Raw genomic sequence first — 24,510 nt, 5'->3', positions numbered from 1 at the left:
TCTATTATTACTTGTGTCAGCCGTTGATCCTCCTTTGTGAATTGGGGTGACATTTGCACATCTCCAGTCTGTGGGTACCTCCACTGAGTCCAAGGAAGTTCTCATAATTATGGCTAAGGGTTTGTTTACTTCCTCTGCTGCCTCCTTTAATATAACTGGATAGATCCCAAACACCCCGGGTGCCTTTCTTGTGTTTATCTTCAACAATTTCTCCTCCACTTTACTCTCAGTTATTACAAGATTCTCTAGCTTACTGCTACAGTTGAATACACCTCTGGCTTTCCCCTCGCTAAATAACTCCTCATGGGTGAATGTCGATGCAAAATATTCATTTAGTTTGTTAGCTACCTGAGCAGGATCATCAACAGTTGACACATCAATATCAAGTGGACCAATCTGATTCATCACCTTCCTTCTAGAGTTTACATAAGTAAAGAACTCCTTGCTGTTTTTCTTTGCATCCCTTGCCAAAGATTTCTTGTAATCTGCCTTCGCCTGCCTAACCTCCTTGGTAACTTGGTTACAGATCAACTTGTATCTATCATAGGCTTCTGTGTCATGTGTTAATTTGTATGTATCCCATGCATGTTTCTTCTCTGCCATATGCCTCATTAGTTCATCTGACATCCGTTTAGGCCTAAACCTTGAACAATATTTCTTAGTTGGTATGTAAAGCCTAGTAGCTTCCAAGATAAGTTCTTTGAATGCTTCCCATTTTGAATTTGCTGTTGGTAACATCATCAGTTGGTCCCACTCTATAGAATTTAAATACTGTCTCAGTCCATCGTAGTCACCTTTACGAAAGCAATAACCCTTCCCTTTACCCCTAATGGTAGTTACCTCTTTGAGTAAATCCCACTTCAGCACACTGTGATCACTGCCACCTAGTGGTTCATTTATCTGCAGATTCTTAATGCATGAAGAATCACTGCTGATAATCAAATCAAGAGTATTCCTCCCTCTAGTTGCCTCCCGAACATTCTGATGTAGAAAACAATCATCCAATAAATCCACAAAAGCCTTGCTAGTGTGTGAGTGACCAGACCCCAAATTCCAGTCAATATCTGGGAAATTAAAATCTCCCATTATAAGACACTCTGATTTACTGGCCCACTCTGTTTCCCTGTACAGTTTCTTATTATACTCATCAGAGTGTAATAAGAGTATAATACACCAAACTGACTCAACACTGCACTGTCCACTGGCTTCACTTCCTTGGATTTCATGTATTTCTTAACTAATAGCATAACCCCTCCTCCCTTCTTATCCAGTCTATCCTTTCTGTAGACGTTGTACTCCCCAAATTCCAGTTCTGCATTCCTTATATCTGTGTGACACCACGTCTCTGATATCCCAACAATATCTGCCTTTGATCTTTTGAGCAATACCTCAAATTCATCAAATTTATTTACTAAACTCCTAGCATTGGTGTACACGCAACTATACATGCACCTATTTCTGTTCTTAGCTACCCTAACACAACCTATGTGTTTACTTGTACCGCAATGACTCCCAGCAGTCTCTGAAATATCCTGCATCTTGTTTTTCAGGCTTCTGCTCATTCCAATGGAAGCAGTGCAAGAATCTCTTTCACCTCTGCCAGTGGCTACTGTTAATCTATTCGTCTTTGTCTCCCCCCAAGCTAGCAGTTTTCCGACCCACCTAACACTGCCTCGATAGCATCAGCAAATATTCTTGCACCCTTTCTATTTAAGTGTATCCCATCCCTGTAGAAGCAATCTCTCCTGTTAACAAGTACAGTCCAGGCTGAAAAAAATTCTAACCCTTGAGCCTTGCACAATCTTTCCAGGGCCGAATTGATCGACAAGGCTCTCATCATACAAAGGGTACTAGGAAAGTTTTGCAATACAGCTTTGTTTATTTAATTTTTTCAAAGTAATTTCCTCTACATTCAATACACCTCTCCATCCTCCGAAACCAATCTTTAAACCAGTTCTGCCAAGTTTCACTAGGGAATAAAGCACACTTGTTGTCCCAAGCCCGTAGAAGGTCCTCATCACTGGAAAACCGCCTCCCTTTTAGCTTCATTTTCACATGCAGGAACAGTGCAAAGTCGCAGGGAGCAAGGTCTGGACTAGGGAGGGCGCTCGAGAAGTTTCAGTCCTGTCATGGTGAAATATTCGGTGCAGGCTTTGGCGCGGTGAGCTGCAGCATTATCGTGATGGAGGTACCAGGTGTCCATTCTTGACTTTGGCCGCAGGTTCTTCATAGATCCAATGACTTTAGGCAGGCATTGTTCAGTATACCACTTAGCTGTGACTGTCTTCTGCGTGTCCAAAACGACGCGTTCCACATTTTCCTCGATTTGAAAAATACAGCTATCATTTTCTTCTTTACAGATCGGGATTTTCTGACAATTAGGGGTGTGTCGTCATCATCAAAGACCCAAACTTTGTTTTGAGCCTTGGTCGGCAGATCGTAATAGTACAGCCAAGTCTCGTCACCTGTCACGATGTTGTTCACATACCGAGATTGTCCCTTAACAAACATTTTTAACATCTCCTGGCACCAAAGTCACACGTCGTGTCATCTGCTCTTCAGTCAGTTGATGCGGCACCCAGAGAGAACAAAGTTTCTTGACGTGCAAATGATCTTGCAGAATCGAACGAATTGCTGGTGCATTTAGGCCCAAAGTATCCTCTATCTGTTGGTAGGTCACTCGCCTGTTTTCGTCGAGCATTTTCCTCACAGCAGTAACGTTTTCCTCCGTAACTGACGTTCGTGGCCTTCCCGGCCTCTCAGAATCCTCCAGAGTGAAATTTCCCCTTTGGAATTCTCTATACCACCTGAATATCGTTGTACGACGTGGACAATCATCATCTAGTGCAAGAGTCATTTCTTCTAAGCACTGGTCTATGGTTAAACCACGCACGAAATTATACCGCAAAACTGTCCTTATCTCATTTCGTGACACGATGCCATCGCAAGCACTTTACACTCTCACTACTAATGAATAACTGAGCCCATCGACTGGGCGGGGCGGCTACTATGCACGTATGAACATGTCTCAACATGCAGCAACAAGCAGCTTCCTGTGATTCATTGTTGCGTCATATTGCAAAACTTTCCTAGTACCCTTTGTATACTCCCTCCTATCATGTCTGGGCAGAATTGCAGACACTTTCAAATTCAACCCTATTTCACGGCTTTTTTTCAACAGTGACCTGTACTTGTTAAGCAATTCTGCCAGTCTCCTACTCTTGATATCATTAGTGCCAACGTGTACAACTATATCACCTTTTGTGCCCTTAAAAGATGATATCTGCTCTACGTCATCAACCTTTGCCCCTGGCAGACATACCCTGGTCCTGTTCCACCTATTCTTTTTACAAAGCATGTTCCCCGTTTCCCTGACAATAGAGTCACCAACTACTAGTTCCTTTGGGACCAGCGCATTCTGCCTTGGGGGTTGCCACTGTGTTGTGCGATGACCAAGTGCAAGCTCTGGCATTGATGTGGGCAGCTGAGAGCTTGATGGGCCCCTTAATTTAGTTCCTTTGAGGGCATCCACCCTGTCCTTCAAGCTCTCATATAGGCCCATAAGAAAGCTGAGTTGGTGCCTGATTTCGATACACTCCTTGCATCGCGCACACACAAAGACATCTCCCATGGTAATACCCTGTCCCGTACCTGAATGCTCCACAAACATCATGCAAGCTGTGCATTTTAAAAGGCTGTGATTCAGAAGGCAGCTGCCCTCTCAGTTCTCCTCTGAGCCACAGCTCTTCCATTAGCTTGAGCCTTTTGTTTTGCTGCTCTGGTCTGAGTCATGATTTCTTCTAATTTAAATAAAATTTCAATTTCAGTTTATAACCCTAACTTATCTCCCAACACAGTTATAACGGGATATATATATTTTAGTGTCAAGTATTAATTATCTCCGAGTTCCCTTTATATAACTTCCGTATCAGTTATGTATTAATTAATTATGTTACGTTTGTAATCTGAGTCGGTATATGTATTTAGTTAAAAGTACAATTTAAATGCCAACGAAGTTCAACAAGTTTAATAGATTTTACCGATCACTGAAAATATTATAGCCTATACTATACTAATGCTATCTAGGTTCGATATATAACGATCGTATGACAAAGACAAAGGTGGGAAGTTACGAATGGTAAATCTATGGACACTTAAGTATTAATTAACTTTCAAATCTCGCTGTATCAATTCTGAATAACTAACGATCCTTCTAGGTCTATAAGCTACTTACAAAAAATAATTTGATGTAAAAAATATTCAATAAGCGGCTAAATGTGGCTAAAAAACTTATCGTTCAGCGGAGTTGCGACTTGTAATACGTGAATACCCTTACCGATACTTTTATGCAATTTCAAGGCCAAGTAAAGAATAAATACACCAAATTAATCAGAAAATCACAAAATAATGCTATACTACTAAATTTAAATCAAAAGTTTTAGAAAAACAATAATTTCAAATCAATAAATAAGAAAAATCCACTTAGCGGCTTTGAACACGTCTGGCCCCTACTAGCCTCGTCAGCAGAGTCTGCAGATCTACAGGCATGATACACTCATGCTTAGAAGTATGTTTCGGAGACATAATTATCACAGAAGTTTTAATGATGCAAGAAAGCATATGTAACACAAGCCAAAAAAAAAAAAAAAAAAATTAAATTAAAAATTAAAGTAGCTAATGTCACCTTTCCTCACTTCATTAAATTTATACTATCTTTATGAAAGGAAAAGAAAACATAAAAGTGAATGAACTAAAGGAATAACCTAAATATAGCAGTTAACACAAAGGAAAAAAATGAGAACAATGTGAGAAGATAAATTAATGAATTTATTTTCTCACATTGAGTAAAATTGAATAATATTAATGAATAAAAAAAAAAATGTATCTCTTAGTCCATACTTGGCATAATCACGGCTGTGTGGCCCCGGGTGCCAAGCATTATTGTGATTGAGCAATTCTCTGAGCTATTTACAAAGCGTTTTCTCACTGCAACAGTTCTTGTTAATTTGGAACGTTTTTCTTACGTTTAAAGTTATTTATTGTTAACTTACTCTTACGAATTGTAAGTTAGTTACAGAAAGGAAAACCACCTTTCTTTTTTCTTTCCTTAAACTAACAAACTAACTTACACCGCCTGGTCACTCTAGCGGCACTGCTCCTGCCTCCCCGTGGCGGGTAACCTTGGCAGAAAAGGCTCTCTGCCAAGGGCTAAAAGGAGCTGACATGGATCACAAAGATAGTTATCCATATGTTGAGCCTCGTGCCTCAACCTGTCCAAGGACAGACCAAATTGAATTTGACACTTCCCATCCTAAGAGACAAAGAACAGAAGTTTCCAGAAAGGAATCACCACTGTTTCTTTTAATACATTCCCAAACAAGTCAACCGATAGGTGCACTTTCTCCATTTCTTATTGAGAAATGTCTCGAGAATGCTGCCGGACCACCTAAAATGGTGAAAAGACTCCGCTCCGGAGATCTACTTATAGAGACTATGAATAGTAGGCACTCTGAAGCCCTACTAAGAATCTCAAAATTTGCGAATATTCCTGTCACAGTAACTCCACATGCCACCCTAAATTCATCCAAAGTAGTGCTCTCTGAGTGGGACTTATTAAACATTACTGAAGAGGAATTAGTCCAAGAGCTACAAGATCAAAAAGTTATACAGGCGAAGCGAATTAAAATCAAGAAAGATGGTGAACTGGTTCCGACACGCAGTGTTATACTGACCTTTTTGACACCGATCCTTCCAGCTACAGTTAAGGCTGGATATCTGAACTGCCATATCCGACCTTATATCCCTAATCCGCTCAGGTGCTTCAAGTGCCCAAAATTTGGCCATGCTCAAACAGTGTGTAGAGGGGTTTCAGTGTGCCCCATCTGTGGATCCAAGGAACACACTCAGACAGACTGCCCAGCACAAACACCAGTATGTCCAAACTGTAACAGTAGCCATCCAGCTTACTCAAAAGTTTGTGAATCCTGGAAAACTGGAAAGAAGATACAAAAGTACAAAATAGAAAACAAAGTGACTTACCAAGAAGCAAGGAAACAAGTTTTACTCTCAGTATTGAAACTCACATATGCAACCGCAACACAAAAATACAAATCGGAAGGAACTCAAACTGAAGTGTCCATACCACCAGCTATATCCATTTCCAACTGGGCACGAGCTGTCCTAGCGAGTCTGCTGGAGTCCCCTAAAGAACATGTAAAAGACCAAGCAAATAATACCCCAGTCACCGTATCACCAACTATTACTCCATCACACTCAGATATTGAGAGTCTGAGAAATATTAAACCTCAAAAGATTCTAACCGCAGATATGGAAATCGATTACAAAACTCAATGATGAAACAGTTTTAGAAATACATGCCGAAGAAGACATGGATACTGCACGACCCACGTTCCCGAGAAAAGATAAATAAAATTGGAACGCCATAAACAGATTGGCTCTAAAAACAGTCAGAAACACCTACTTCAAAAACTAAATAATGGATCAGTTGATTCAGTGGAATTGTAGAGGCCTCTGTAGCAACATAGACAATATTCAAGATTTGATAAATCAGTATCATCCAGTAGGCATCTGTCTACAAGAAACGAATCTTTCTCCGCAAGTGACACTTTCAGTTAAAAACTATACAATATTCAGGCATGACAGGATCTCTCCACATGGTGTGCCCCATCTGTAGCTATACTGATTGACAGTAAAATCCCTTCCAGCCTTATTCCCGTACAAACCACTTTAGAAGTTGTTGCAGTACGCCTTGCTCTTGGTACAATGCTTACATTTGTATCAATATATATCTCACCAAATCAGGCGCCTCCGTAGCCAGGTGGGCAGAAGCAGCAGCAGTGCGTAGCACACGCTTCTTGATTAGACTGGGGTTCAAGCCCTTCACCACCAAATACGGAGGATGTGGAAAGGTCAGGGAATGACTACTGCATATCCCTGGAGCAATATGGCCTTAGTTGCTAATGCTCCTAAAAACCAAAATACCAAAAAAAAAAAAATACCTCACCAAATCAGAACTGCTCGATAACTGAACTAAATGACCTTATCCTACAACTACCCTCTCCTTTCTGCCTGTTGGGCGATTTTAATGCGCATCACCAGTTATGGGGATCTTTTCAGACAGACAACCGGGGACGCACAATAGAGGCTTTTCTTGTAAAGAATAATCTCACTCTGCTTAACACAGGCTCCCACACCTATGTCCATTTTTCGACAGGCCCAACCTCTGCTACAGACCTGTCGATATGCTCACCCACATTATTTCCAGACTTCGATTGGAGAGTCTCAGAGAACCCATTAAATAGTGATCATTTTCCTATAATCTGTAAGCTCTGCACAAGGACAAACTTACCAGTAAGCAGTCGATCTAAATGGAAATTCTCAAAAGCTGACTGTAATAAATATGCATCAAGTATTACACTAGAGGATGATATTATCCAACATCACTCCATAGATAACGCTGTTAAACACATCACAGAACAAATGTTGACAGCTGCTGCTACTACCATTCCTCAAACTTCAAATAAAGGATCCAAACACAAAAACTATTGGTGGAATTCAGCATGTAACACTGCTAAGAGAAAGAAGAACAAGGCATGGAATCAGTTTCAAAAGAATCCAACCACTGCTAATCTCATTATATACAAGAAACTAAAAGCCCATGCCCATTACACCCGAAAAGCTAAAAAGGAATCTTGGATTCGTTTTGCTTCATCTGTCACTAAAGACACAAGTGCAGGACTAATCTGGCGGAAAATAAGATGCCTTACTGGTAAGTTTCCATCAATTCCTTCCCCAATCATCGTCTATAAAGGACAGGAGATAACCCTTCCAGAGGATATTGCAAACATCCTTGTGGAATCTTTTGCTCACCGTTCTGCCTCAACTGCGTATGATCCAACTTTCCTAAAAGCCAAAATAATAACTGAAAAATATAAAATAAATTTCGGAACGAAGTCAACCCTCTCTTATAATAAACCACTAACCATGTATGAATTAGAAGAATCCTTAAAAATTTCAGCCAGTAGTGCACCTGGTCCAGACGGCATATACTACCTAATGTTAAAGAATCTAAATGAGGGAACTCGTTACTCTCTCCTAAAACTTTTCGACCGAATATTTGTTGCAAATTATTTTCCCATTTCCTGGAGACATTCTGTTGTTCTACCCATTCCAAAACCAGGAAAAGACCAATCAGACCCCGCATAATTATAGACCAATCTCACTTACTAGCTGTCTGGGTAAGACTGGAAAAAATGGTACACAGTCGGCTCACCTGGTATCTTGAAACTCAAACTACTATGAACAACGATCAGTTTGGTTTTCGTAAAAACAGGTCTACCCTAGATCTTATGATAAAGGCTGAGGCAAATGTGCGAAATGCATTCATAAAGAACAAACATTTGGTCATAGTGAGCTTAGATATAGAGAAAGCTTTTGAAACCACGTGCCGTCATGGCATCCTTTGTGACTTACGTGCCCTAGGACTAAGGGGGCATTTATCATCATTAATTCAGAGCTTTCTCGAATATCGAACCTTTCAGGATCGTTTTCAAAGTGCACTCTTGAAAATCTGCATACAGGAGGAAGGAGTCCCACAAGGGTCAGTCCTCAGTGCCACACTCTTCGCAGTTAGAATACACACTCTAACAACAACCATCCTGAATTCAGTAGAAACTTATCTCTATGCTGATGATCTCACCATATCCAGTCACTCTCAAAATATGTTATCCATTGAAAGGAAACTCCAACTGTCAATAAACAAAATGCAATCATGGATGTTACAAAATGGCTACCGACTATCTCTTCAGAAAACATTTGCTATACACTTCTGCAAGAAACGAAAACTGCACTCTGATCCTGAATTGTGCATGGGAAATCATGCTATTCCAGTCAATGACAATATTAAATTCCTAGGTTTAATATTGGACAAGAAATTAAACTTCCTGAAACACATACAGCATGTACGAACTATTTGTTTGAAAAAAATGAATATCCTTTAGAGTTCTTTCTGCAATATCATGGGGAGCTGACCGATACTCCCTTCTTCACTTATATAAAACCATAATCTGATCCAGACTAGACTATGGTGCACCCGTATATGACTCAGCTAGAAAGTCAGCATTACAGTCCCTAAACACCATTCAACACAATGCACTTAGAATAGCTCTAGGTGCCTTCCGAACATCTCCAGTGCATAGTTATATATTGACGCACATGAACCTCCATTATCCTTAAGGAGACAGATGCTGCTGCTTACGTATGCTGCAAAACTTCGGAGTATGCCCTCACATCCTATCTGTCCATACCTCTTTAACCCGTCTTTCATAAATTTCTACAGGAATAAACCAAATGAAAATAAACCTGCTGGAATCAGATTGAAGTATGTTGCTCAGTATTGGAGTATCCCACTTGACAATATCCACCACGATACCGGAGAAATAGAGCCTCCATGGTCCACTTTTAAAACTTTGTGATGACTTTTTTCGAAAATGGGGAAAACAGGCGCTGAACAATGAAAATATACAGTAGCTACATTTAGCTCATGCATCAGCAAACAAACACCGTCTGCAAATATATACTGATGGATCCAAATCTGATACAGATGTAGGCGCTGCAGTAGTTCTTCCCACTTGTGCAATCTCTGAAAAACTTTTCCCAAGTTGCCATATTTACACCGCTGAACTTCATGCAATAAAAATGGCTATCGAACACGTCAACAAGAGGTCTAATGAAGAGATAATAATCTATACCAATTCCTTGAGTGCAGTAACATCTTTACAACATAAATGTCCGAACTCTCACCCTATCCTGAAAGATATCAGAGCAGAGTTAATTAATCTCACAGAGCATAACATAGACGTAAAATTCTGCTGGATTCCCGAACATGCTGGAATCCAGGGAAATGAAAAAGCAGATCAAACAGCAAAAAAGCCAGTCAACCCAGTGTCTTCACTTGCCTCGATTCCTTATATGGACTGTAAACTCATCATAAAACAGTTATGTATTGACCAATGGACATCAGTATGGCAGCAACAGACCCATAACAAACTTTTCCAAATAAAGCAAAAGCCACAATACTGGAAATCTAGTTCGCGATTAAACAGACGAGAAGAGGTTGTCCTTGCAAGGACACGCATTGGCCATTCCCAACTGACCCACCTCCATTTGTTGACAGGTGATCAACCTCCTCACTGTCGTCATTGTTCCGTCCTACTTACAGTGAAACACATTCTCCTCGAGTGTCCCAACAATCATGCTGCTCGAATAACAAATTTTAAATCTGTTTTAACCCAAAACAATTCATTAAAGATGAACCATATTCTCAGTGATGACACAATTTATCCGATTTATTCAATTTTTTAAAACAAATTCATTTAGCATTAGCATTAGTAGAGGCATATGATGCAAGAAAGCAAGCTTATTCAGCATCAGCCAAAAAAAAAAAAAAAAACACCACTCCCATTTCACCCCTCCGTTCGTTCGAAATACCTGTCCAGTTGAGCTTTAAATTTCTTTAGGCTATCAACTTCAACAACAAGTGATGGAAGTCTGTTCCACCAACCAACCACCCGCTGGCTGAAGGCAAATTTCCGCACATCTATCCGACATCCGTCCTTCCTCAATTGAATTTATGCCCTCTGAGGTGATTATTCTGAGCAAGATGAAAAATCCCATTGGCATTGAGCATGCTCAAACCATTCAAAGCCTTATACACCTCTATCAGATCACCTCGCCGGTGCCTAGTCTCCAGACTCTGTAATTTGCAAAACTTAAGCCTTTCTTCGTAAGAGCAACCCTTTGTTCCATTCACTAATCTTGTTGCCCTTCTCTGTACCCGTTCCAGCAGCTCTACATCCTTCTTGAAATGAGGCCTCCAAACCTGAATACAGTACTCAAGATGTGGCCTAACCATTGCCTTATACAAGGGAATAATCACCTCCTTATCCCTGCTAGAAAAATTCCTGTATATCATTGACAAGACACCATGAGCTACTCTTGCAGCTCGTCTGCACTGCTCAGAGAACTTCATATCTGCCTGCACAATTACCCCCATTTCCTTTTCATTCTCCACCACTGTCAGTGTAGTACCGCAGAGTTGATACGTTGCTCTGGGGTTACTGTTTCCCATATGTAGTACTTTACATTTGTCAATGTTAAACTTCATTTGCCACCTCTCAGCCCATCTGTTCAACCTTTCCAGATCCTGTTGCAGCAGCATAGCATCAGTAGTGTCCTTGACAACAATGCCAACCTTTGTATCATCTGCAAACTTGGACATTAAACTTGATATCCCATCATCAATATCATTCATAAACACCAAATACAACAACGGACCCAACACTGAACCCTGAGGAACTCCACTAATAACATTAGTCCACGTTGAGCAGTGTCCATTGATTACCACTCTCTGTCTTCTGCCACTCAACCATCCCCTTATCCATAGCAGCAATTTTCCTCCAATGCCACACTGCTCCAATTTGTGCAGCAGTCTTCCATGTGCAACAGTATCAAAAGCCTTTCTAAGATCCAAATATATAATATCAAAGTTATTCCCTGCATCCAGTCCTTTTGTGACTACATCATAGTATCCAATCAAATTGGTCAGGCAAGACCTGCCCTTAACAAAACCATGCTGCGTCTGAGCTATAACTGAATTCTTGTCTAGATGATCCTGCAGTGCTTCTTTAACCAGTGCCTACATTAATTTACCTGGAACAGAAGTTAAACTAACAGGTCTATAATTACTTGTGTCAGCCTTTGATCCTCCTTTGTGAATTGGGGTTACATTTGCACATCTCCAGTCTATGGGTACCTCCCCTGAGTCCAAAGAAGCTCTCATAATTATGGCTAGGGGTTTGCTTACTTCCTTTGCTGCCTCCTTTAATATAACTGGATAGATCCCATCCACCCCAGGTGCCTTTTTTATGTTTATCCTCAACAATCTCTCCTCCACTTTCCTCTCAGTTATTGCAAAATCATCCAGCTCACTGCCAATGTTTACTTTACCTACATCATTCTCCTTCCTGAATAACTCCTCATGCGTGAATGTAGATGCAAAATACTCGTTTAGATTGTTAGCCACCTGAGCAGGATCCTCAACTGTTGAACCATCAATATCCAGTGGACCAATCTGATTCATCCCTTTCCTTCTTGAGTTTAAATATGTAAAGAACTCTTTTCTGTTTTTCTTTGCATCCTTTGCCAAGGATTTTTTGTAGTCTGCCTTTGCCTGCCTAATCTCCTTTGTGACTTGGTTACAGACCAACTTATATCTATCATAGGCTTCCATGTCACCCATTAATTGTTGGGATATCAGAGACGTGGTGTCACACAGATATAAGGGATGCAGAACTGCAATTTGGGGAGTACAACGTCTACAGAAAGGATAGACAGGATAGGAAGGGGGGAGGGGTTATGCTATTAGTTAAGAAACACATAAAAACCAAGGAAGTGAAGCCAGTCGACATCGCTGGACAGTGCAGTGTGGAGTCAGTTTGGTGTGACATAAACATTGGGAGATCAAAATTGAGAGTAGGAGTGTGCTATAGACCTAATGACTCTGATGAGTATAATAAGGAACTGTACAGGGAAATAGAGTGGGCCAGTAAATCAGAGTGTCTTATAATGGGAGATTTTAATTTCCCAGATATTGACTGGAATTTGGGGGCTGGTTACTCACACACTAGCAGGGCTTTTGTGGATTTATTGGATGATTGTTTTCTACATCAGCATGTTCGGGAGGCAACTAGAGGGAGTAATATTCTTGATTTGATTATCAGCAGTGATTCTTCATGCATTAAGAATCTGCAGATAAATGAACCACTAGGTGGCAGTGATCACAGTGTGCTGAAGTGGGATTTACTCAAAGAGGTAACTACCATTAGGGGTAAAGGGAAGGGTTATTGCTTCCGTAAAGGCGACTACGATGGACTGAGACAGTATTTAAATTCTATACAGTGGGACCAACTGATGATGTTACCAACAGCAAATTCAAAATGGGAAGCATTCAAAGAACTTATCTTGGAAGCTACTAGGCTTTACATACCAACTAAGAAATATTGTTCAAGGTTTAGGCCAAAATGGATGTCAGATGAACTAATGAGGTATATGGCAGAGAAGAAAAATGCATGGGATACATACAAATTAACACATGACACAGAAGCCTATGATAGATACAAGTTGATATGCAACCAAGTTACAAAGGAGGTTAGGCAGGCGAAGGCAGATTACGAGAAATCCTTGGCAAGGGATGCAAAGAAAAACAGCAAAGAGTTCTTTACTTATGTAAACTCTAGAAGGAAGGGGATGAATCAGATTGGTCCACTTGATATTGATGGGTCAAGTGTTGATGATCCTGCTCAGGTAGCCAACAAACTAAATGAATATTTTGCATCGACATTCACACATGAGGAGTTATTCAGCGAGGGGAATGCCAGAGGTGTATTCAACTCTGGCAGTAAGCTACAGAATCTTGAAATAACTGGGAGTAAAGTGGAGGAGAAACTGTTTAAGATAAACACAAGAAAGGCACCCGGGGTGGATGGGATCTATCCAGTTATATTAAAGGAGGCAGCAAAGGAAGTAAGCAAACCCTTAGCCATAATTATGAGAGCTTCCTTGGACTCAGGGGAGGTACCCATAGACTGGAAATGTGCAAATGTGCCCCTAATTTACAAAGGAGGATCAAAGGCTGACACAAGTAATTATAGACCTGTGAGCTTAACTTCTGTTCTAGGAAAATTAATGGAGGCACTGGTTAAAGAAGCACTGCAGGATCATTTAGACAAGACTTCAGTTATAGCTCAGACACAGCATGGTTTTGTTAAGGGGAAGTCTTGCCTGACCAACTTGATTGGATACTATGATGCAGTCACAAAAGAACTGGATGCAGGGAATAACTTTGATATTATATACTTGGATCTTAGAAAGGCTTTTGATACTGTTGCACATGGAAGACTGCTACACAAATTGGAGCAGTGTGACATTGGAGGTAAATTGCTGCTATGGATAAAGGGGTGGTTGAGGGGGAGAAGACAGAGAGTGGTAATCAATGGACACTGCTCATCGTGGACTGATGTTATTAGTGGAGTCCCTCTGGGCTCAGTGTGGGTCCATTATTGTTTTCTGTATTTATAAATGATATTGATGATGGTATATCCGGCTTAATGTCCAAGTTTGCAGACGATACAAAGGTTGGCAGGGTTGTCAAGGACACTACGGACACTATGCTGCTGCAACAGGATCTGGAAAGGTTGAGCAGATGGGCTGAGAGGTGGCAAATGAAGTTTAACATTGACAAATGTAAAGTACTACACATGGGAAACAGCAACCCCAGAGCAACGTATCAACTCTGTGGTACTGCACTGACAGTGGTGGAGAATGAAAGGGACTTAGGGGTGGTTGTGCAGGCAGATATGAAGTTCTCTGAGCAGTGCAGACGGGCTGCAAGAGTAGCTCATGGAGTATTGTCAATGATATACAGGAATTTTTCCAGCAGGGATAAGGAGGTGATTATTCCATTGTATAAGGCGATGGTCAGGCCACACCTAGAGTACTGTGTACAGGTCTGGAGGCCTCATTTCAAGAAGGATGTAGAGCTGCTGGAACGAGTACAGAGAAGGGCAACAAGATTAGTGAATGGAACAAAGGGGTGCTCTTACGAAGAAAGGCTTAAGTTTTGCAAATTACAGTGTCTGGAGACTAGGCACCAGCGAGGTGATCTGATAGAGGTGTATAAAGCCTTGAATGGTTTAAGCATGCTCAATGCTGATGGGATTCTTCCTCTAGCTCAGAAAAATCACCTGAGAGGGCATAAATTCAAATTGAGGAGAGACAGATGTAGGATAGACGTGCGGAAATTTGCCTTTAGCCAGCGGGTGGTTGGTTGGTGGAACAGACTTCCATCCCTTGTGGTGGAGGTTGATAGCCTAAATAAGTTTAAGGCTCAGCTGGACAGGTATTTTGAACGAACAGAGGGGTGAAGTGGAAGTGGGCTTTTTTTTTTTTTTTTTGGCTGATGCTGCATAAGCTTGCTTTCTTGCATCAAATGCCTCTACTAATGCTAATTTGTATGTATCCCATGCATTTTTCTTCTCTGCCACATGTCTCATTAGTTCATCTGACAACCATTTAGGCCTAAACCTTGAACAATATTTCTTAGTTGGTATGTAAAGCCTGGTAGCCTCCAAGATTAGTTCCTTGAATGCTTCCCATTTTGAGTTTGCTGTTGGTAACATCATCAGTTGGTCCCACTGTATAGAATTTAAATACTGTCTCAGACCATCATAGTCGCCTTTACGAAAACAAAAACCCTTCCCTTTATCTCTGATGGTAGTTACCTCCTTGAGTAAATCCCACTTCAACACACTGTGATCACTGCCACCTAGTGGTTCCTTTATCTGCAGATTCTTAATGCATGAAGAATCACTACTGATAATCAGATCAAGAGTATTGCTCCCTCTTGTTGCCTCACGAACATGCTGATGTAGAAAACAATCATCCAATAAATCCACAAAAGCCTTGCTAGTGTGCGAGTGACCAACCCACAAATTCCAGTCAATATCTGGGAAATTAAAATCCCCCATTATAAGACTCTCTGATTTACTGGCCCACTCTATTTCCCTGTACAATATATTATAATACTCATCAGAGTCATTAGGCCTATAGCACACTCCTACTCTCAATTTTGATTTCCCTATGCTTATGTCACACCAAACTGACTTGACACTGCCCTGTCCATCAATGTCGACTGGCTTCACTTCCTTGGACTTTATGTGTTTCTTAATTAATCGCATAACCCCTCCTCCCCTCCTGTCCTGTCTATCCTTTCTATACAGATTGTATTCCCCAAATTCCAGTTCCGCATTACTTATATCTGTGTGACACCACGTCTTTGATATCCCAACAATATCTGCCTTTGATGTTTTGAGCAATACCTCAAATTCATCAAATTTATTTACTAAACTCCTAGCATTGGTGTACACGCAGGTATACATGCACCTGTTTCTATTCTTAGCTACCCTAACACAACCCATGTGTTTACTTGTACCGCAATGACTCCCAGCAGTCTCTGAAATATCCTGCATCTTGTTTTTCAGGCTTCTGCTCATTTCAATAGAAGCAGTGCAAGAATCACTTCCACCTCTGCCAGTGGCTACTGTTAATGTATTAGTCCTTGTATCCCCCCCAACTAGCAGTTTTGCGACCCACCTAACACTGCCTCGACAGCATCAGCAAAAATTCTTGCACCCTTTCTATTTAAGTGTATCCCATCCCTGTAGAAGCAATCTCTCCTGTTAACAAGTACAGTCCAGGCTGAAAAAAATTCTACCCCTTGAGCCTTGCACAATCCCTCCAGGGCCGAATTGATCGACAAGGCTCTCATCATATACTCCCTCCTATCGTGTCTGGGCAGAATTGCAGACACTTTCAAATTCAACCCTAATTCACGGCTTTTTTTCAACAGTGACCTGTACTTGCTAAGTAATTCCGCCGGTCTCCTACTCTTAATATCATTAGTGCCAACGTGTACAACTATATCACCTTTTGTGCCCTTAAAAGATGATATCCGCTCTACAACGTCATCAACCTTTGCCCCTGGCTGACATACCCTGGTCCTATTCCACCTATTTATATGAACTTATTTGACATATGACTGGGAAAAAAAAAAAATCATTTGCAGAATTACTGTGACAGGCACAATTTGGCCTTAGTTGCCCTTGTGCCAATAAACTTCCATTTAAACCAACCAAACCATGGCTGATGTGTCATTAAACTTAAGAAACAAGCTTGTACCTTTATACAATAACATACAGGTAGTAGTTAAAGGAACTGCAACCAGGTGATCATAAACAGTGGCATCAGTTTGTTATTGTTGTGTTGGAGCAGATCAACAATAACAAGAAATACTCCACAAAAATATATTTCTCTGAAGAAACATTTTACCCCAGGGGAAGTGGATAGATGCAATTTTGATATTTGGGATTTAGAAAAACCTGCTATGTATGGGTAACAGTGTTTGTGATAGCCATTCAGCCACTGATGTGGTCTGTTGCATGACATTATTGGAGTTGTTTTATAGTGTGTTTTTTCTATAGCTTTGAATGCCTTCAGTCATATGTTCTTTATCAACAGGGTTCTGCACACATGCCATACCACATGAATTACATCAGATTCTTGTCATTTGTCTCTGTCGGATCAAACCTTTCCAGATTGTTGGATGGTTGTGGTAGATCTCACACTTTTCAGTCAATGTTATTGAAGCTTCTTCTGTTGTGTTATGTAAAGTACATTCTGGAACCCATCCCCTACATTCTGTTTCTTAAAACTATAATAACAAGAATGTGTCACAAGTGGTGCCCACATTGGATTAAATTGTGTCCAGAAAACTATTAGTTAGTTGACCTTTGCAGTCATGCAAATGGCATAATTCTAATTAGTTTTATTTTATATTTTTTGAAATAATGAAGATATTTTGGCAGCAAAATTGCTATATATATATATATATATATATATATATATATATATATATATAATTAATATGCTGCGTATTAAATAACATTCATAATTATTGTACAGAGTTGCCCACAGTTTTGAAAATCTTTTTTCTACATAAGAAAATTTGTATATAAAGTATGCTAACTTTACATTCTTGGCTTAGAAATAAAATTTATTGCACTGCAGATAATTTAGAACTTGTAATATAACCTCTATAAATTATTATTATTATTAGCTCTATGGTGTAAGGAAGCCTGAGGCTTATGCTGCACCAGACAAAAAAAAAAAATTCTGACTTATCGAGAGAGTCATAAGTAGAAGGGAATCACCAAAAAAGAGAAGAATGATGATATCCAGCTCAGGACTCTGGGTGTGCCAAGCCCATACTCACCAGATGTGAGCCTCTGAGGTTAATATATACAACATAAAATAGATTTGATTTCTAAGTCTCTCTCTTTATGGGGTGTGGAATTGTTACTTACATGAAGACAAATAGACATTTTGTGCATTTGGGAACACACTTAAAATTTGTGCTTATATTTTCATAAGCTATACATAAGATCTGGTGTTTTAGTTTAACTTAAAATTATACCAGAGGTCTTTGAAAATGCCTTGGGATATATCAATATAAAAAGGTTAAATATCACTAATTTAAAGCAATTTTTAAGCAGTTTATGAATACAAAGTTTGATTACAAAGTTTTATGAATTTTTCAAAAAAAATTTTATTTAATGATAAATATTTACATTGTTAATCTCCTGCAACCACACATTTGTTTTATCGTGCCTACCAAACAAAACATTTTTAGAAATCTTCTTCTGTGAATGCTTTTAGGCAATGCTTTTTTCCTTTCATGTTCTGTTTAATTTGGGAATAGTCAAAAGTTGCATGGTGCCAAATTGGACTAATAAGGTGGGTAAGTGCTACATGACAGGAATATTTTTTTGTCAGTCAGTTTTCACACAATACATTATTGTAGCGAAGGAGCCAACCATTTCACTGTTTTTCAGGATTTATGGTGGATTGAGACTCAGCCATTTCAAAACGTCTTCGTAATAGGTTACATTAACAGTGGCACCTCTTGGAACAAATTTTGATAACACCAAGCTTTTATAAAAAATTGCAATTGGCACAACTTCCATGAATTATTTTGACTGCTGCATCTCATTTGACTACTTGAAAAAGCCACAACTGTTTTTTCATCATAGCTTCATCTCCACAAACTGTTTAAATTAATGATAATTTAGTATGTTTTCATGGCTAACTTTCCAAGTTTACAATAAAATTTAACGTTCACACATATCAAAATTTTGTAATTTTTGGTAGACAACAAATGAGAAATCAGGTGTTCCTTCCAGCTATTCACTAGATTGGCACTTAATGTATATATAAATATATACATGTGCATATGCTTAAAAGGTGTTAGTCCCACTCATAATTTTTAGCTGGTGCCATGTATTCAAGAAAATCAAGTTCAGTCACCAGACATTTTGATCAAACCTTAAATTTGTGGTTGCATCTTACACCTTCATTTTTGAAACTTTAGTTTCAAAAATCATTACCTGTAATTGTTATTATAGGAAATCTTTTTAAACTTAAAACAAAATGATATTCATAAAACTATAATCTCATAATTTTGCACTTGTCTCCATGTGAAGGCATGACAAAACATGTCTAAAAAAAGCATTCACTGAGCTACAGAGTTGCAAATGCTCTTTCAGTCCAAATGTGAACTGTATGGTTCTGAAATTTTATGCATTGAACACCAGTCCCCATGGCCAGTTTGCAAGCTGGCTGTCCCCACCTACACCAACAGTGCAAGTTTATCTTAGTGTGTATGCCATGTAGGTATACACACTAAGATATGCTTGTGTGTTGGAGTGAAGAATGTTTGATGGTAGATTATAGTGGAGTACCTAGTAATTAGAGTAATTTATAGTTATATACCAACTTCATTTGATTAAAAAATAAAAGCACTGACTTGTGCAAACCTGCAACTTGGCCACCATGTGCTGCCACTGCTTTAAGCATGCAGTATTCCAAACCCAGAAGATAATGCATTATGTGATGGAAGACACTGATGATGGCAAATCAAGAAATCAAGATGGGCAGGATATAGGTATGAAATATATGGCTCATTATTTTGTGTTTTATTTAATTATACACTTTTTTTTTTAGTAAGCTAGAATTTAAACAACCACATTTTTAACTAGATTGTATTGTTTTTCAACATTATGTAATTTTATTTACCCTTTTGTCTAGTGTTCCAGTGTGTTTTTTTTTTTTTTTTTTTTTTTTTTTTGCATTTATGCATTGTGTTGTTTGCACTATAATTTACCAGTCTGGCATTGTGTGTGTTTGGGGGAGGCTGCCTCTGTACTTCTCCATTCATTGTGTGTGTGTGTATACAGATAACATAACCAATTAACTTCTTTCAAATATATAAATTTATGAACCTGTTACTAATACTATTCTTGAAAATCAAGCATACATCAGAATTTTTTATTTTCTAGGAAGATCTATTCAGAATTAATTTATTATACTTTCTACCCTCTAGGTCGTCTTTTTCTTTTGCTGTTTATTCATGGTTTTGCTGCCCTTCCTTTTATTTACTGCCTATCGTTTATGTTTGCCGTGCCAGCTACTGCTTACATACGTCTCTGTTTCTATAACATTGTTGCAGGTAAGTTCGTAATATGACATTACTATAAAAAATCATTAATTTTAATATAATGAAATTGAAGAGAGGAAAAATGCTGAGGATATAATCTCCTGGGATTAACTATATAATAATCGTGTAGATACACCATAGTTAACCCATAAATTTCAACTACGTATGTAGTGTAAAAGGCATCGTTTTAATAGTATCTCATATTGTGGGTGCCTTCACAACGAGATAGCTGGTATTGCACTACTTCAAATAAATAATGCTTCTCTAGTAGAGAATACTACTGTTATTTATTTTCAGAGGATACCACCACTCAGACGATTGTTTTGAAGCTGGGCTTCATCATCAGTGAGCGGGCAGGTACCCTGGTAGTGCAACATGTCATCACAGTTGCGAAGTTATATCCACAATATGAGAGATGCCAAAGGGTGTTGGTAATAATGTATTTGAAAACGAATAATGATGATGAAGCCCGCTAGCTTTGAAACAATCGCCTGGGTGGTGGTATCCTCTGAAAATAAATAACAGTAGTCTTCTCTACTAGAGAGGCATTATTTATTTGAAGTAGTGCAATACCAGCTATCTCATTATGACGGCACCCACAATATGAGATACTATTAAAACAATGCCTTTTACGCTACAAAAGTAGTTGAAATTTATGAGTTAACTATGGTGTATCTACAACCAATATTATATAGTTAATTACCAAAACCCATAAGGATTATGCCTTGTGCATTTTGTTTTCAAATACAATCTCCTGGGATATAAAACTGCTATTATAATATGCAAATGTTAAATAAGTTTATTGAAATGGTTACAAAAAAAAATGAGTAACCCCCAAAATAGAAATACTTAACATTCAGGTAATGGTTCAAAACTGAGTATAATCAGGCCTGGAGAGCAGAAGATAGCAATCATCATAAAAGCATTTCTTGGTTGGTTAACTACAACTGGATGTATTATAGAATGCTGAAATGCTTTCAATATTATTTACAAAAATAAAAGGGGTTTATTTGTTACTAACCTGTATTTTCAACATGAAAACTTGGATAATGAATTAGATATTTAAAATTCAAATGTTGATTGTACCTTTCCCCAAGATAAAAGCTGTTTCATGAGAATGTCAAGTAAATTACAGGTAACCCTTGTATAATATGGTAGTTAGGTTCCTATAAAATGTTGTTGTGTTATACAAGACTAAGTAAAAGTACAAAAAGGGGGGGGGGGGGGGTTACATTCCAAAAGCTAACAAAATGTTAACAAAAATATACCATTCTATTCTAGATTTCACGTATCTTCTGCTCTCTGTAAAAAAATCAGTAATCTGGTTTTGTTTGCTTTTGCTTGATAAATCTTTGCGAATTTCATCATATGGAACTAAGCATTTTTTGAAGCCCCCCATTTGAAATTTGTACTCCTTTCAGTAGAAGGATCTGCATTCAAAAAATAAGATTCTAATTGCTCGGCCTATATGCCGTCCCATATACTTTTTAGTGTAAAATTTGGAAGTTTAGAATTTTCATGGCGCCTCCGTAGCCAGGTGGGAAGGAGCAGCAATGCGTAGCACACGCTTCTTGATTAGACCGGGGTTCGAGCCCATCACCACCAAATACAGGGGATGTCGAAAGGTCAGGGAATGACCATCGTATATCCCGGAGCAATATGGCCTTAGTTGCTAATGCTCCTAAAAAAAAAAAAAAAAACTAAAAGAATTTTCATCTGCACTATCATACTCTAAATTGATTTGGTTTTACCTCCGATCATCCTCTGAATTGATTTGGTTTTACCTCCGATTCCCACCAAATCTGCTTTGCCAGCCTCTTTTTCTGCCAGTATTCTTGAGCGTCTTCAGTAATCATATCTTTTTTTATTTTTATTTTTTAAGGAGCATCTGTGACTACAGCCATGTTACTCTATGTATATTGTCTATAAATTGCGTGTCACAAGGTCGATTTTCTGTTTTGATGGATGGAAAACCAGAGTTTCTGGGATAAAAAACCATGCTACCCTTGCCTGAACCAGACAAACTCAACCATGTTGTGAAAAAGACCCATAAAAATTCCTCCCGTCATCATCATCGACAGGATTCAAACTCGGGCCTATTCCACCAGAGTGGGGAGGAGGGTAATTCTATCAAATGTTCTACCCACGAGAGCTTCAGTAGTCATATCATCAACCTTCCCTTCGTACCGACGTAGCAAGTTCTACTGTCGCATTGATTCTGTTTTCTGCCGGTTCAACCATATTTCCTGAATGAAATGGCTCTGGCCATACATTTTTCCACATGCATTTAATGTTGATGGTTTTACTTCTTTCAGTGATGAAGCTATGATTCTGATACAGTCCGCAATTGAGAAATGTTTCAATACCTTGAGGTCCATTGGTCCTTGAGGTTGTCACAGACAATCTTTCAGATATGCCAGACAAGCTGTACTTGCTACCTGGGAGTCTAAAACGCTGATGGAACTGATGATGACTTGAGTGTCAAGTGGGTCCAATTTCGGCGAAGTCCAGATGGTCTGTGACAGCCAAATCCTCTGCTTGCACCTTCACGATGGTAGGTACTTGTGCATGGAGGTTACTTGTGCATGTTGGTTCACACCTGGGTGGTGTTGGTTCACATCACCCAGGTGTGAATCAATGTAAGCAGGGGTTGAGGTGTGGCACCCACACCACATGGAGGAATGCCACCCCTCTATGTTACCAAGCAGTACTAGGTGGTAGATGACTCTCATCAACCGGTGCAATACCACCACTTTGCTTATTGGAGGCTTGAAGTGGTGGAATCCATGTTTAGTCACTACAGCTAAGTTCCGGTCAACCCTTCCCTATCTCTTCCATCATACAGTATGATTGATGACTTTTGAGGTTACGATGAACATCGTGGAGAGATCCAATATTCCTTACATTTCGAGGGTACAGCTCTAAAACGGTGTTCGCAAGCTGGCCGCTAGTTAGTACACCGGACTGAACCTATTGGTAACTCTCTAGGAGGCTTCCAGATCAGCTAGTGTATAATCTTGCTACCTCTACTCTGCCAGATAGTGACTGGAGGGAGTCCAAGTAGTGTGTATGCGGGGAGCATTGTCGAGGCCACGTTATATCAAGGATCTGGGTATATTCTTACCATGTGTATGCCATATCCAAAAATTTCATTACTTCATACAGCATGTCCCATTAACTTTTTCTTACTATTGAATACACCATGAATTGTCAAACTAATAGAGCAAGCTTATCTGCGAAAATATCTAAACCTCCCAAGCACTTCCTAATTCATTTCACAAATATATGTGGTCTCAATTCTAATCTCAACGATGTCCATTTCCACTTGCAGTCTGCCAAACCCGATCTATTTTTTCTGACAGAATCTCAGTTATCAGTTGATTCAACTACTGCTCATCTCAGATGCCCAAATTATTTGCGGTATGATTCCTTTTGCCTCAAAGGTGATACTTGTGCATATGTCCGTTCTGATATTCCCTGTCAGAGACTTGGCAATTTGGAATCTCCTCTTTTTGATGTTCTCTGGCTTAAAATCTCTCTACCTCATTGTGTCAAATTCATATGTTGTCTCTACTGTTCTCCCAACTCCACCAATCATTTGGAGCTCTTTGACTTCCTCTCTTTGCAACTTGACTTTCTGCAGTCCAACTTTCCTAACCATGAGGTCATTTTCCTTGGTGATTTTAATGTTCACAACTCCAGCTGGTCGAGATGCTGAGGCTTTTGCAATTACTAATGACCTTGCACAGATTTTTCATTTACCTACAAGAATACCGGACAATCCTAATCATACAGCCAATATGCTTGATCTTTTTCTCACAAACAACCCTTCTAAGTACACAGTCAAAGTGAGAGGTCCTTTAGGCACTTCAGATCACAACTTGGTGATTGTCTCTTCTCCAATGGAACCTTTATCTCATGGCTATTCCCAACCTCGTGTTGTTTGGCATTACAAGAATGCAAAATGGGATGACCTGCGAAACTTCTTTTCTTCCTTTCCTTGGTCAGAATACTGTTTCAAAACTTCTAATGTCAACGTTTGCTCAGATCATGTCAGTGAAATTATTCTTGCAGGAATGGAATCCTTTATCCCACACTCCACTTTAAAATCTCATCCTTTATCTAAACCTTGGTTTTCCAATAAATGTGCTAAGGCTGTTCAACTGTTCAAGAGAAGAATGTTGCATATCATAATTGGCTTGTTTCTAATTCTCCAGTTTCATTTTCTGCATACACCAAAGCTTGCAACAGTTGTAAAGCAGTTATTAATCAGTCCAAACTAGAGTTTGAGCAGGCTAAGAGTAGAAACCTTGCTTCTTGCC

The 24,510-nt window shown here is 39.3% G+C and overlaps 1 protein-coding gene across 1 annotated transcript in view; it reads left to right on the top strand.

Annotated features, from left to right (window-relative positions):
* Window positions 1-24,510, top strand: part of LOC150076806 (phospholipid-transporting ATPase ABCA3-like) — a 354,775-nt gene that overhangs the window by 270,090 nt on the left and 60,175 nt on the right. Inside the window, exon 18 of the mRNA XM_090385684.1 lies at window positions 20,075-20,200. Coding sequence (XP_090241810.1) covers window positions 20,075-20,200 — 126 coding nt within the window. The remainder of the gene's footprint in view (window positions 1-20,074; window positions 20,201-24,510) is intronic.

Source organism: Mastigoproctus giganteus, chromosome 12, assembly GCF_048544385.1.
Source record: "Mastigoproctus giganteus isolate SK-2022 chromosome 12, ASM4854438v1, whole genome shotgun sequence".
NCBI classification, from domain to species: Eukaryota; Metazoa; Arthropoda; class Arachnida; order Uropygi; family Thelyphonidae; genus Mastigoproctus; species Mastigoproctus giganteus.
Note: the sequence above shows the minus strand (reverse complement) of the source record. Positions and strands in the feature narration are given on the sequence as shown.